This window comes from Corvus moneduloides, chromosome 5 (assembly GCF_009650955.1).
Source record: "Corvus moneduloides isolate bCorMon1 chromosome 5, bCorMon1.pri, whole genome shotgun sequence".
Lineage (NCBI taxonomy): Eukaryota > Metazoa > Chordata > Aves > Passeriformes > Corvidae > Corvus > Corvus moneduloides.
Genome location: NC_045480.1, coordinates 36657905 through 36673116, shown reverse-complemented (window position 1 = coordinate 36673116; position 15212 = coordinate 36657905). Strand labels below are relative to the sequence as shown.

The 15212-nt window shown below is 35.6% G+C and overlaps 1 protein-coding gene across 4 annotated transcripts in view; it reads right to left on the bottom strand.

The window, feature by feature from the left end:
- GLRA3 (glycine receptor alpha 3) overlaps positions 1 to 15212 on the bottom strand; it is a 91299-nt gene that overhangs the window by 57205 nt on the left and 18882 nt on the right. For 2 of the 4 annotated variants that reach the window (XM_032109676.1, XM_032109674.1), the window contains exons 2-3: positions 11274 to 11401; positions 5979 to 6046 (exon numbers count right to left, since the gene is read on the bottom strand). In XM_032109676.1, coding sequence (XP_031965567.1) covers positions 5979 to 6046; positions 11274 to 11401 — 196 coding nt within the window. Of the gene's footprint in view, positions 1 to 5978; positions 6047 to 11273; positions 11402 to 15127; positions 15131 to 15212 lie in introns of all 4 variants that reach the window. The other 2 variants (XM_032109677.1, XM_032109675.1) reach the window with 2 other exon arrangements.

The window sequence follows — 15212 nt, the reverse complement described above, 5'->3', positions numbered from 1 at the left end:
TCTGGAAATTTGGTTCTGGAATTCTCCAATCCAAACAGTCTATTTTTTTCTTTTCTGAATAATTTATAAATCATCAGAGAAATCCAAAAGGAAAAATTTATATTTCCTTTACTTTTTCAGTGTCATAAAAGGAGCCTAAAAGGCTGGAGTTATTTCCTGAGAAAAAAATTAAGTAGAGATGCCAGGGAAGAATAACGGAATATTCACATTTTATAACACAGAAAGAGGATAGGAAAAGGTACAGAATAGTACAAGCATTTTCATAAGCTTCAGAGAGGCCAGTAGATAAATAGAGTGATGTCATTTGTCCTCCCTTCTGACTTGTGTAAGGATGATTTTCAGTGTTAATAGGAAAAGAGATTTCCCTAGAATTGGAATTTCAGCTACTGGCACTTGATAACCATGGTGTGTTTTCACCTGTACCAGCCTCTTCCATGCATAGCATCACTCAGCCTATCCATCTGCTGCACTGTCACAGTTTATCAGCAAATCAGGTCCTTGGCTCTCATGTTTCTGTGCACAGCTTCAAATTGATCTTATTCTTAACAGGCACCTGAAAACACCTCCTCAACACCCGTAAGTGCTGTGCAATACAAAACATCACCCTTGATCCTCTGTTGCATGCAGTTGGTGTCATGTCACATTTTGCAACTTGGTGAGACATCTGGGACACGGCTGCACTGCCTTTATTGTATTTTCTTGTTCTCTCTACTTCATTATGCTGTTGTAAAACTAGCCAGCATTTTACCTGCTATCTTCCACCACACAGTATCTGAATTCCAAGATTCCCTTCTGAAAAGCTATCCTAGACTAAAAGTTTCAGAGCAGAAGTGTACAAAAAAATGTTTTCTATTGCTGCTTGGAAAGCCAATGTGAATAGGAATTACTTTTTAAATTTAAAAAAAAATGATGCTATTTGTTTGCCAATTCATATCTTGTATATATAGAAATGTGTTTTTCCAAACGTAGTTTGGTTGCATCCTATAAACTTTCTTTATAATATGGAATAGATGCTGTATCTCATAAGGGTGATATGATCTCTCTGCTTAGAATGCAGGTTCAGCAGCAGGATTTGCCTGGATTAGTCTGGACATGTAACAAACTGGACAGTTGTAGACCCACTAGAATTTGTAAAACCTCTGTCTACTCCTGACTCTGTGACCCAGGATCAGGGTGCCTGAGGCCAGTGTATGAAAAATAAAGGACGTTATATAATCTGCCTTCCAAACTTGCACACGAACAATCAATTTTTCTGTGTCTTGATAGATGGGAGTTGATTGTCAAACAGGGGGAAAAATGGATTTTTTTCAATTTTGAAACTGTAAAGTGGCCATTATTGAGAGGCCTCACTTTCACTCATCTGAGACACAAAGTATAGGTGTTTCTTCCTGACACTTCAGTATTAACACATTTCTATGTATTGGAAAGATTTTTTCAGTGTATTTTCAGTAAAGAAAGGCATATATTTCCTTGTATTTGAGACAATAGACTAATTGATTAATTTGAGGAAAAATATTTGGTGAAACTCTTCAGCATTAAGGTTTGTAATGTGTACAAGGGAACATTTCTTCCAAGCACTCTATTGAAAGACAACCTAGAATAGGTACAATAGAACAAAATCAGAAATGCTTATTGAAGAAAGATGAAGATAAAGAAATTAAAGAGCTGTGGCTCAAGAAAGGACAGTAATTATGGTGACTTAAAAATGGGTTAGTGTGGTTTAAAAGCACATTTTATTCGTAAATGCAAGATAATATCATTTGGGGGGGGATGTACAGAAAGATCAATATCATGCCTCCTATCAACATTCAGTTCTTTTCAGACTGAATCAAGAAATACCCCTGAGCAAAAACATGGTAAGGCTGAATAAGAGACATATGATTTTCAATGTGTTAGTTGTCTGCACTGTTGTTATTTGCCATCATGTCTCTCTGTGAGCATCCTCTTCAATGCACTTTGAGCACATGAATTATGCTAAATATATTAACCCACACTGAGTAAAAATTGCTGTAAATCTGTGTTAAGGTCAGTGTTGTACCTGACCTTTAAAACTCAGAAAGCCTTGACAGTTTATCAGTCACATTTCCTAGAATAAAAGCAGATATTTTGGTATGGCCTACTATGTACTCAATAGCCTAATTGTTTTGTGTATTCAGTATTCTGACTTTGAACATTTGCTGCTGAAAATGTTGGCACTGAGATTATTCTGACCCTGTATGACTGAATAATCATTTTTTTTGTTGGCAATTGCCAATAATATATATGAAGCTGCTCTTAGTGATCACAAAATCTTTTAGCCTTAGGAGATACAGTGCGAATACAAGCCGAGCACGGTTTGAGCTACAAAAAAACTCTCTAAGGAACCTTTCAGAGTATTGTGATAAAAGCTGAAATTTAAGTTCCATTGAAATTAAGTTCCACTGAAATTTAAGTTCCACACAGCAAGAAAACTATTTTCTTTCCTGTAGGATATGTTTCCCATATTGCCAATATGTATTTAACTTACATGACCAAGCAATCCAACTGATTTGTCAGATTTTTAAGGTTCTGTGTGCTGAGGTACATTACTATTTATCTCAAATGAAAAACTTCACATGTTAATTTGTGTTAATTATGTTATGTTAATTTCATATAGTGAAATAATAATTTTATTTTGGTCTTCCACAATTTTTTAATCTTTTATTCTTCCATATTTCTAAATCCTTATGTGTAAAAGCTGAGAATAATAGCAACATGTAAAATATGAAAGACTGGTCCTAGGTTTTCCATTATATGTGTGAAGCAAAAAGAGTTTTACTTGTCTAGAAGATGAGTGTGAAGTCCTTACTTTGTGAATATCATTGAGACATGCACAGATCTAGTGCTACCATTCAGTTTGATAACAGAAAAATTGGTGAGGCAATTGCACCAATGATGCCAGTGATAAAAGATTATTTAAGCGAGTTTTTAATTATGTAGTTTACTTTTTTTCCTGCCTTCTCAGAGCATACATGACATAAATTAAATTGCTCATATGATCCCTTAACATCACCTAGGTTCAACTAGAATCACAGCTTCCTAGCAAGAGGTGGCATTCTTTTCCTTGCTGTGAACCACCTGATTTTTATTTTGAGAAAAGGAAAGAGAATATGAAATAACTGGAACCAGGAAGGAAGGAAGGAAGGAAGGAAGGAAGGAAGGAAAAGAAAGAAAAACAGTCTACAGGGTTGACAAGCTGTAAGCCAAATTATGCTACTTTTTGGTTTGCTGCCTCTCCTGAGCAGTTAGACCAGAGTAGATGAATTTAAGAGAATGTGCTTGCCCAAGAGACACACGCTGTCGTTCCCATCGCACGCTGCCACACTCCTCATCCTTACTGAGAGCTAGTCAGCCCAGCAATGTGAAGTTGGCCGCCGGGTTACTTTGCAAGCAACGCGGGTTTTTTTAACCCCTTCTTTTTCCGCCTGTTTACTCTGTTATGCGCAGCCGAGGCAGCAGAGGGAGCTCAAAGATTTTGGTCATCGGCGAGAGACCCTGGGAGGCCCGGACAGAGACGGACACTGCCAAGGGCAATTGCAGCGACAGCGAAGGACAGGGCTCGATGTATTCGGACTTCTTTAAAGCTCATAGCTTAGATGCATATCCCATTAGCAGCTGGCACTTATAAATACAGGGTACCAGTGGCCAGGTTTTATTTTGAACTTGTTGCTAACTTAACCTGTTCCATTTACAGTTTGGAAAAAGAGGTATTTATTAAGAATATAAAAATCCTTTTCGAGTCTAAAAAGTTGTTCTAATGAGTTGCTCTATGCTTAAAGACATATAACAGATATTAAGACATAGGCAACTGAATTTTAAGGACTACAGTAAATTCAACTGATAAAACAGTGATAATTGAAGAAATACTGAACTGCAGCGAACTGACTTTTGTTAAACCATGCAGAAATTCAGTTTATGAAACAATGCAAGATGGTTTTCATTTTCATTTAAAGGTATAAAGATTTTCATGTGTTTTAGAAATTCACCGTCAGTGTTGTGGAGAAGTAAAGCTAATAAACCACACAACTGAAAGTCCTATCTAGACAAAAGCATTTGTACTTCTGCAAAGACTTGAGTCTCTGAGAGGTCATCAGCTGCTGACAGTAAGTAGAAGTCTGTTGTGAACTGTATCAGTGAATACATTATTAACAAAACACAAGCATCATGAAGGTCAAGGTTGTGCAAAAGTGTCCAGTTTTTGAATGCATAAAAACAAGAGAATTAAAAACCTTGTGGTTCTGACCAGGTTTAGTATTTTCTGTAACATACTACACTACCTGGAACTATTTGTTACAGACCAGGTCATCGCCTATCTTGACTGTTTCAATTTGCTTTTTGAGATAACACACAGCAGAATGCATTTTCATTATAAAATAGAAATATTGTACCAACTTACTAAGTTGCACCGAAAGAAAATGCTTATAACTCTCTGGTTTTAGAGAGAAAATACACTTGAGATGTGAACTCGGTCATCCTCTTCCCAAACTCAGGACAATTTTGTAAGTGTTAACAACTCCAGTTTTATATATATCCTTTATACAGAAATTCAGTGGCTGGGTCTTTGTGCTTTACTGACCTTGTGGTCTGTCTCCTCTTTTGGACCAGATTCATTCACCCAGACATTAGAAAGTAGCTGTGGAACACTATTCTAATCATGTGGGTATTGCTTAATCCTCCGATTGAACCTGAATAAATCTCTCTGGATGCCATGTCAATCTGTTTGGGATTTGCAATCTGGAAAGGCCCCCAAATACAAATTAAAGTCATTTTCTATCTGGAAAAAAAAATCATCTACCTCTCTCAGTAACATCTACTACTGTGTTCCAAGGGAGGTAAAGAACAGGCAATTGTTAATACCACTTGGAGATAGGGGGCTATAAATATTTGACTATATGAATTTTTCTTATTGTTTTGCTAACTACAGGTCCTTGGTTATGTTATGGTTTATTAGTAAGTTTTTTGTTTGTTTGTGTTGTTGGTTTTTTTAAATATATCAATTATCTTTAGTGTGTGTTCTGTCATTCCAAGTACATATGCTGACCCCTGAAATTGTTGGGATTTCAGAGTATTTCCCATATTTGGATCTTACCAAGTCCTGCAGTTATTCTGTCATCTCTGTATTCTAACCCTTTCTGCCCCCAAATTACTATGTAACTGTTTTCAAAGAGGTATTTTTCCCTTTCTTCAAAAAATGTGAAGCACTTGTAGAGAGAGAAAGAATGCCAATATCTCCCCTCACTAGATTTTAATGATTATATCTGTGCTCCAAGTTACTAGCATATGTCTCACCTTTCAATGTGGTTATCCTGGGTGTTTTTGTCAATTCACAGTTCAATATCTAGTTTTGCTATCTTTAGACTCAGATGTTTTCTCCTTATTTTGTTAAAATCTCATCTTTTTGTACTGCATCATCTGCCCTTCTTTACTAGACAAATTTTAAGTGTATGTACAAAAGCATGCAATACACTTCTATTTGCTCCAATTTTTATATACCAGTTCAAAGTTTTAATCATTCTATTATTTCAATGCAATACCTCTATGGAAGAAGGACTTTTAATATAAAGTATACATCTCCGTATGCACTGTATAGGATGAAATTATAAAATATTATTAACAAAGTGACTTAATGAATTGCCATTTTTGAGGTTAGAAAGGTGGAACATTATAGAAACTAATATCTATCTAATAATTATTTCATTGCAACTGTCAAATAAAACTTACAGAGAAATAAAAAAACCTCTTCAACCCTTGGCTTTACTTTTCCTTGTTTGTGATGGTATAATGATGTCATTTCTGTTAGAAAAAATCAATTGCTAAGTTAGACATTCTCACTTTCTATTCTTAGAAGTGGATTTCCTTCTTTGTTTAGTTCCAAGTGAAGAGAAGCCCTAGCTAGCTTTAGAACTTATAGAACATATTTAATTTGAACTTCAAACATTGACTAAGTTAAAATATCTTACCATGGTTGTCTCTGCAATGGATCCAAAGCTGTTTATAAATATGTTGCATGTGACATTAACTGGAGGACCTGCAAAAGAGAAAAAAACCACCAGTCCCTGTTCCAGAATTATTGCTTATTGGTTGACTATTCAATACAGACCATTCAGAAACAATATTTACTGACTTTTGAAGAAATAATGCTACATTCAAACTTATTTAATGCATGATTAAATCGAATGGTTTCTAATAATTTTCCTTTTGATTTTTCTCAAAAATCAATTTTTTTTTTAATCTGGCCAGGTTAGCAATTAAAAAAAACCACAGCAACAAAGTTCAGTGTAAACCTACACACATGCTTCTGTATAAAAAAGAAAAAATCAACATCTCATTTGAAATAGTTAGTAAAAGTATTGTATGTGTATTTCAGTGAGAATGCATGTCACTTCTCACAACAATTAGGGGAAAAGTGACTTTCTTCACTCAAGGCAGCTTCTACCTTCAATGTTATCTGTCATCAGTAGGAAAAGAAATGCATTGTTGCTCCTCTTATCTCTGCTGCTTAGAGGAAAATAATTTAGATTCTATTCCCATTTCTCTTAATTTCACAAAGTGTTTAAGAGTCCATTTATAACTGAAATCTTTGTTACCGTGGGTCCTCAGTCAACTGTTGTTTTGTCTTATCTTGCATTGTGAAGTATCAGTAGTGGCAGAGCAGTCGTTATGATAACTGAACAATGAATTGCCTCTTCATGAAAAAGGGTTTAAATTATTTTCTAGAAGTCTCTTTAAAATTGTCATTGTGGAAAAGCATGCTAATTTTTTCCATTATTCCTTATCAAATTCAGTCTGTGTCCAATAGAAACAAGGTTTTTCCATCACAAGGTTTTTTTGTTACCTTCCTACAACTCAATATTCTTATATCAATAAACCAGTTCAGCACTGGAGAACCTGGATTCTTTTTGCAGCTGTAAGCAGTCTAACAATGAGAGATCTATATCTGGAATCTGAGGACTGGTCTTATAAACCTTTATGTAATATCTCTTTTAGCATCACTGAAGAAAGAAACTGCTCTCCCACTACTGGTGGTTTGAAAATAGCAAAATCTAACATGATCAATAAATTTCACGTTAAATACTTGAAGAATCAGAATGTCCATTAAAAATTGTGCCAATATGACAGAACTTGGAAAATCCAGCTTGCTTTCCTGACAGCAAAAATTGTTTTGAAGTGCTGTACAGCAATTGCAACAGAACACTTCTACATGTACTTCAGCCTTTGCAATACACAAGACTACACCTATGGAGCAGAATTCTCAGGTAAGGAGGTAACACTTGCAGCCACTTTGGTACTCAGTTAGAGTTTTTGAGCATATCCAGTACTTCTGAGAATTCAGTAACAGTTTTACATGCTCAGCTCCTGAAAAGGATCAAGGGAAAAAGGAAAAGCAGGGAAGACGAATGAAGGCAGAGTCACTAAACACTGTCAGGGAGAAAATTGTATTTCTTGCCCATGTTAGTTAATTTGTTTGCAAGGCAGTTTTTCTTCCAAACACTTCCATGTTGTAGTATTTGCCATCATTTCAAATTTGATGTGATATTATCTTGTTTAAAATTCTTTAAAGTACAAGTTTGCTATATCAACATAGTTGCTTTTATTAAGAAAAAAAGCTCTGAATCGCTACAGTGCTGATGCCTAATTTCAAATTACAATAATATAGTTAACAGCTAGTTAAAAGGAGCACAAAAGTAGAAGCTAAAAGTAGCTTGTAAATGTTTTAGAGTTAACTCAAAGACACTGTGCTGAGAGTAAAAATGAACTTCCCAAAACATGGTCAAAAAGAATCACGAATGAGAAGCTGTAAAAGCTGGAAGTCATATTCAAACACAGGAATTCAGGCAAGTTGAACATAGATTAAAGAGAGGCAGAAAAGAAATAGAGCTAAAACTCACTACAGACAGAAAAGCTAACAATGATCCCTATCTACAAGGTGTTAAAAATAGAATCCTGCCAAGATCTGAAAGCTGAAAGAAGATGATTAAGCTACAAAAGTATCCATGAAAGTGAAGAAGGTCAGAGCAGAAAAACCAAATGAAGTCTTTATAGCAGCATTTGTCTCCAATTGCTGGCTGTGTCAAATACTAGAGCCATTCTGCTGGAATTTTGTATGAGGACTGCAGAAGACATTTCAGACTAAGTGAACAGGAACAAACTGACAGGCTGAGGTGATATAAATCCAGAAATTATAAAAATCTTTGCAAAATGGTAGAAATACAATTCACTGTGCGTCAGCTATCACCTGTGTCAGTTTTGTAATCAGTGGAAACTTGTGCTATGTACAGCAAGTATAACTTGAATTAAAAAAAACCCCAGACTTCAGGTATGATGGTGGATGGCATGAACATGAACTCTGTCCCTGTAAACCTTACCTCTGTACCAGCCAAACTGGTAGAAATAATGAGAACTTTTATAATGAAGAGATATAGATTAATATTATATATAGATACATCATATAGATTACTATATTTATATATTAGGGAGAAAGATGTCAAAAAGTCAAAAAGGATCAAAAATTCTATGACAAGCTTCCACAAAAAACTAGCTTAAGTAGAACATGACCCTTCACATTGGAAAAGGTATACAGCAGGGTGCAATCTGTAAGCATACAAATTTGTAAAGATCAAAAGGAAGTAATGCTTCTCCATTTCTCAGTATGTCAAGTGTTAATAAAATCAGTAAAATAATCACCAAATTTAAAGCAAACAAAAAAATTACACTTTTTAATATTCCAAAACACAAAGGTTTTATTGCCAGAAAATACTTAAAAGGCCAAAACAGCTTCCAGAAGGGATCAGGAGAACATATGTAACTAAATTTTTTTTTTTTTTTTCAGTTAAATCCTGGCTTTCAAAGTTTCTAAACTGATGATTGTTGAATAATGTTTGCCAATAGCAGGGCAAGTAACACTTTGCATTTTCCTATGTAAATGGCCAAATTTTTACCTTAATATTTAAATTTTTTACACCTAGGTTACGTAATTGTGTTCAAATTTGAAAGGCAATGAAGTATTTTCATATTTGCAGGAATGGATATAGTTTGCAATGTGGACACTGAGTAAGAGAAGCCCCTTGCTATAGGTTTGATATAACATTAAAAAAAAAAATATTGCAACTGGAACAAAGCTTTTACAATAATTCTCAATTTGCTGTTGTATTCCATAGCTGAATAAATACCATGTCTTCTCTATTATATCTGTTGAACAAGAACTGACATACAGATATAGCTGAGCACATAGACAAAAATACATAATTTTGTCCTCTTGACCAAGATTAATTATGACTAAAATTGGTAGTTAAAAATCTTGTCTGCATAAGAATTTTACTGGAACAAAAAATGATTTAAAATGAATGTCTGAGTCATCTTATTAGGGCTTATCCTCTTTCTTTGAAACTATCATCAGTTTAATACCTCAAAAAGGCATTAAGCCCCAGCACTTGTTCTAGGAGTAATAAAACTAACCAAAAAGTGGCAAAGTCACTTAAGGAGATATACTTAGTGGTAGGTCTGAGTCATTCTGGGCAGATCTGTTCAAACCTCATAGTTGTCCAGAAGATTTAGAATGTGCACTTTTTGAAAATGAACAACATCAAATTAGGTTTTATCTCTTTAAGTTTCGATGGTTACAAAACAAGGCTCTAAATCCTTTGAATGATACTTTCAAGAAGTACTGCATTGAATTTTGTAATCTCTAAACCATGTGCCTATTCTTCACTGTAGCCTCATGAGAAGATTGTGATTGGATGCTGTCCATGACAAACTATAAAATTAAATCCCCAAATCATATAGAGATGTGTTTGAAATTCCAGTGCACATTTATAATTTCCTGAGAAATATCAGCACCACTAACTTAAAAAAAACCAAAACATTTCCAGCTGCAGTAAATCCTGGGTAATAAGTTTATATATACACAACCAACTGTTTATGGTTTGCTGATGAGGAAGTAATCTGACAAATCTCTTACATGGTCCTTATGAATCAGACTGGGCAAACTCTGGTAAAACCAGCACATAGCAGTGGCTTTAGAGTCAAAACCACTTAAGTTTCTGGAACTTGGAGATGTCAAAAACCTATAACATTTCTTGCTGAATAAGAATTAAGATGGAAAGGCAGTGACAGATGACTTAGAGGAGAAAGCACTGCCAGCTTGAAGGAATATTTTTGTAGTAAACTGTAAGCCTTACAGTGAAATGTTAGAGCTAAGAGAATCTCTTGCACTCAGGAAGATGGGCGTAGGAGAAAACAATTAAGGTAAAGTAAGAATAATATAATTTTTAATCATAGTAGGTTTATTATTTAAAAATATTTTTTATATTCTGGGTAATTTATAGACCGATACCTTGTTTAAAGCCTCAGTAACAGAGGTAAATACGGTTCCACTATAATATTGCAACTCCTTGTTTTCAAAAGAAAGAATAGTCAAATTTACCTAAACTTCCCAGATTGCAAAAGTTAGAATGGATGGCTTTTGTCTGTATGATACTTTGCATATTCATATAAAAATATGGTTTATGTAATCCTTCATTAAATACTCTAACATGCCTGAGTCTGGATAATATTTTTCATACTAAGACCCTCAGAAGACGTAATCATTCCATTTGCAAACTTTGCTGTTTCAGTCTTCTTTGAATCTGCTTTGTCTTGACTGAATCTCCTTTGTGATAAGTGCATAAAAGGCACATGCCAAGAGACAATTCCAGGTATTGAGAATTTGCAATTTCAGTGCAGAACTGGGTAGAGGGAAAAGAATAAGAGGAAAGATGGTCCTTTTAGCATTTCAGGGAACAAATGTGAGGAATATAATTTGGTGGTAGAATTGGTAACTAAGATAAGCTGTTTTGAGTTTGATGGTCATGTCATTAACACACTCTTTAGAACCAGACAGATATGAAGATTCGGTCGATCTTTCACAGAACTTGCTTTCCAGAGCGTTTCACACTATGACAACCCAAGGTGGGAATTTCAATCCATCAGTAACCATTTCAGGAAAGGAAAGAAACCAACAAATGATATTAGACAACCCGAATCTAATGACAAGCTATGTTTATGAAAGGCCTGCAACTGGGCAGCTGTGAAAGTGGCAGGGGAAAAATGTATTGCTACAGAAATGAACAGCCATACACCCAAAAGAAAGGCAAGAGAAGGCACTTTTTTTTTTTCAGTGAATGTACTTCTTAGTTTTCATATTTGTTTCAGAAATTGCATTTGTTGAGCAGTAATACTGACATACTGAAAACCTGAAAGTTTCGTTTTGAAATTACCTTTGAAATTTGGTCTGATCCTCGCATCATAGCCTGACATCCTGCCCATCAGCTTATCCAGGAAATCGGATGGCGACATTGGCATGCTACGAGATCTTGCACTGTCTGTTTCCTTTGTGGCTACCAAGCTAACAGCAAGGAAAAACAAACAAAGAAACAAACAAACAAAAATTTGTTACAAGTTTTGTTAGCGAAACTTTGATTTTATTTAGCCAATCATAGTTCATTTTTGTAGGAACAGGAAAACAGGAAAGCTAAGACAGTCTTTCAAGCTAGTTAATGCTTCAAAAATAGTAGTAGCAAAGAAATTGAAAGAGTAAGCTCTTTCTGTATCTGTCATTTAATATGTAAATTTTATTCTGCTGTGCTGCACAGTTATATGTTACTTCTTCCATAGATCTTCTGAAGATTAATAACACTTTCAGTTAACAGTAATCGATATCTTTATCACAGAGTTAAATGTCATCTACAGAAATAGCTGTGTACATGAAATGTCACATTTTGGAGTCTGAGACTGATCTATTTGAACTGGGTGTGCTGTGATAGAAGCCTGGATCAGAAAAAAGAATACTAAGGGTCTTGATTAGAATAGCACTACTATCACCAATTTTGGGTTTATGTTGATATGTAACCATAATAAAACAGATCACTCTCTTGGCAGGTGGTATTCTTTAACATTGTCTTACAGTTTCATTTTCTGTTAAAACAAAGGTGACTGCTACAGTGGGAAAAAAATAAAAACAACCTGTAGTGGTTTGGTCTAAAATACTCATTACTGTTTATCTTCTGTGAGATAAGAATTAGGAGAAATGCAAAGCAGGCACCAAACTTGAAAGAATATAAAGAAGTTTATTAACAGACCTAAAAGAGGGAAAAAAAAATTATACCACCTTCAGAACTCTCCTCCTCCCCCCACTGTCCTCCCTTCTCCCACTGACAATGTAAAAAGACAACCCTTGAGATGTTCAGTCTGTTTACCACTTCCATAATAACCTTGTTCAGTCCATTTAGGAAGAGAAGTCTCTTCTTGCTCATGCTATGAAAACATTATCACAACGAGACAGCCGCCCACTTCCAAATATTGTTCAGTCCATTTAGGAAGAGGAGTCTCTCTGCTCGCATGTGAGTCCTTTCCCCCGACTTGCAGCTTTTCCCGCAACTGCTTTCGGGAGGGTCCACTCTGGAAGTTTTTTGGGGTACAATTTTAAGGTTGAGCCGTTCAGAAACAAAAACAGAGGCCCTTCTCCTTCCCTGGGAGCAAAGGGTCTTCATCATCTTCATCTTTAGGACTATCTCCGGGAGCATCTCTAGGAACTGAGGTTTTCTCCTTTCCCGTTTGGAGCAAAAGTCCTCATCTGGTTCATCTCTCCCTGTCCAAACTTCTCATGAAATTACAGCTGCGTCAGCATCTGCCTATCTCAGCGCAGGTGCTTTTGCTTACGAGTTGAACACTCCACCCCCCATATCTTCATGAAATGACAACAGGATACTCTGATATATCATAGCTTCACAACAGAATTTCAGCTTTAAGCATCTCCTCTCTCTCTTCCCTCAGGTTTTCAGCTCTTCACAGCAGTAAAAGGGTTAATCTCACCTCGGCCTTGCAGCTTTGCAGCTGGAATGTTGAATTTTTCTTATCGCAGTGGAGAGGGGGGAGAGCCGAGCCGCTCCGGCTGCCCACGGCAAGGCAGTGGGGGGGGGTTCCATGGCTGGAACAGGTCCATCGGCTTTGGGATGGCCGTGGCCCGGCCCGGCCTGGCCCAAGCAGGGCCTGGCCGGGCCCGCTGGCCCCCACACGGGGCCTGCAGCCACCTGTCCCAGCGCCGGAAACGAGAGAGAGCTTGGAGGGGGAGTTTGTCTGTTCTTAAACGTGGATCACAGAGACGGTCACAGCTTTAAGTGGCTTAGAGAATTGTCCATATTCAAACTGGCCAGCTGATAGGTTCTATCAGGTCCCAGAGGAAACTGTAAGCACCCCTTAGCAAGGACATCCCTTCCGGGACTATGCTTGCTAACCTATGACACAACCGTAACAAGTTACTGAAGAAACTATATTAGGACAATCTTTTCTTCTCAGGGCCACATGACAAATGCCAGCTCCTATAGCTTCCTCTTCACATGCATACAAAACTCCCACTGACATTCTAAAGCGTGTTCTGCACATGCTAAGAGAGCAGAGTAGTGGCACTGTGATCAGCCTTGGGACCCAAAGAACAAGTCTTGTTGTGGAACAACTCTTACTTGAGTGCTATCTAACACACTGGACAAAACAATACAGTCAGAGAATATATAAATTTTGAGTAACATTGCAATACACAGTACAACTGAAATAATTTGTGGCTTTTGGAGTCTCAAAAAAGACAAAGAGCTTAGCACGTTTGTGCTAAATTCAAGTCAAAAATCTGCTATAGAAGGACTTAAATCTCTTTTACTTACCCAATTCATTGTCTCCATGTCAATTCACTCTTTTAGAAGTGCTTAAATATGCTTTTGTTTAGATGTAAACACAGGGAATAATGTAAAGCCTTTAGGAATTTTCTGACTCATAAAAAACCTATGCTAAATTTTGCTTCTTAACAATGGATGGCATATCAAAATGGAAAAATTCCATACAGGTATATATGTATGCAGAGGCCATGTGGAGTGCAGACTGAGAAAATTTAATTTCTTTCTTTTCGAGACTCTGTTACTCAGCTCATTAAAAGTTACACTTTTATAGAAACTTCCATTTAGAAGTTGTGTTAAAGTTTTTGTCTTCAAGTTTGAAATTTGGATTTATTATCTTAAATAAAAAAATATTTCATATTAGTCCTTGAGAGTTAAAAATTTGGGCACACATAGAATATGAACATAGAAGCCTCTAGAAGGCTATGGTTTGCTCACATTTAAATTAAAAATGGAAATGAAGTCTTTTAATTGTAATATTGAATCAGAAAGTTAAATTTGATCCTTGAGTTTATTTGCTTAGCTAGTGTTTATTCTATTCTATCTGTAAGCTGATCTGTATATTCTTAAATTGTTCATAAATTGTTAAATTGTTGGACATTTCCAAATTGTTTTGAATATTTTGGTATCTCTTTCAGTAAAGATGTTTCTTTACTCTCCTTCAATAGCTAACCTAGTTCTTTATTTCTTCCCGTAGCTGCAGAATGTACTTCCCTTTCTGAGAAAGTAAATATTCAACATATTCTTTTTATAGTTCAGTTTGAAATTATCCTATTGCTATAATTTTCATTATCAATCATTCTGAATGGATCTGAGTCATCACATTATTACAACTTGTAGCAATTCATGTTTCTGTAAAACATTGCAAATGTTTATAAAGCAAATAAAATACAAAAATCCAATTACCTTTTGCTGGGTATTATCTACTTGGAAAGCAGGAGAATCAAGTTACACTTAGTATACACGCCTTAAACACTTAGATTTCTTTCTAGCAGTCTTCTATCAGGAATTTATATTTCTATTCTGTAGGTATATAAAATTTCTGTACTACAGGATATACAATCCTATATTTTTATTCTTAATATACATAAATTATTCAGAACACAAATATAGAAAGGCCCATTGTTAGCTTGAATATCATTTTCTGGGAAGGAAAAATTTGTTTGTTTGCCCTTTTTTCTCTTCACGGAACTTTTTGTAAATCTTTCCTTGTTGTACTTGTAGTTCTTGCTTTCCCATAGAAGAGAGAATTTTGAAATTAAAGTAACTAATGCTGACTGGGAGAAATAGTAATTGCTGTGACTATGGATTTTCTCAAAGTGACACGTACCTTTTCATATGATGGCATCATTAATATTTGCTTTCACTAGTCAATTACAAGTCTCAAAATATCTTGAATAATTTAATACCTGCTTATGAAAAGAATACATTCAACATAATGAATACCTTTTTTATAAACAAGTTTTATCTCAAAAGTCAGCTATAATTTGTAAT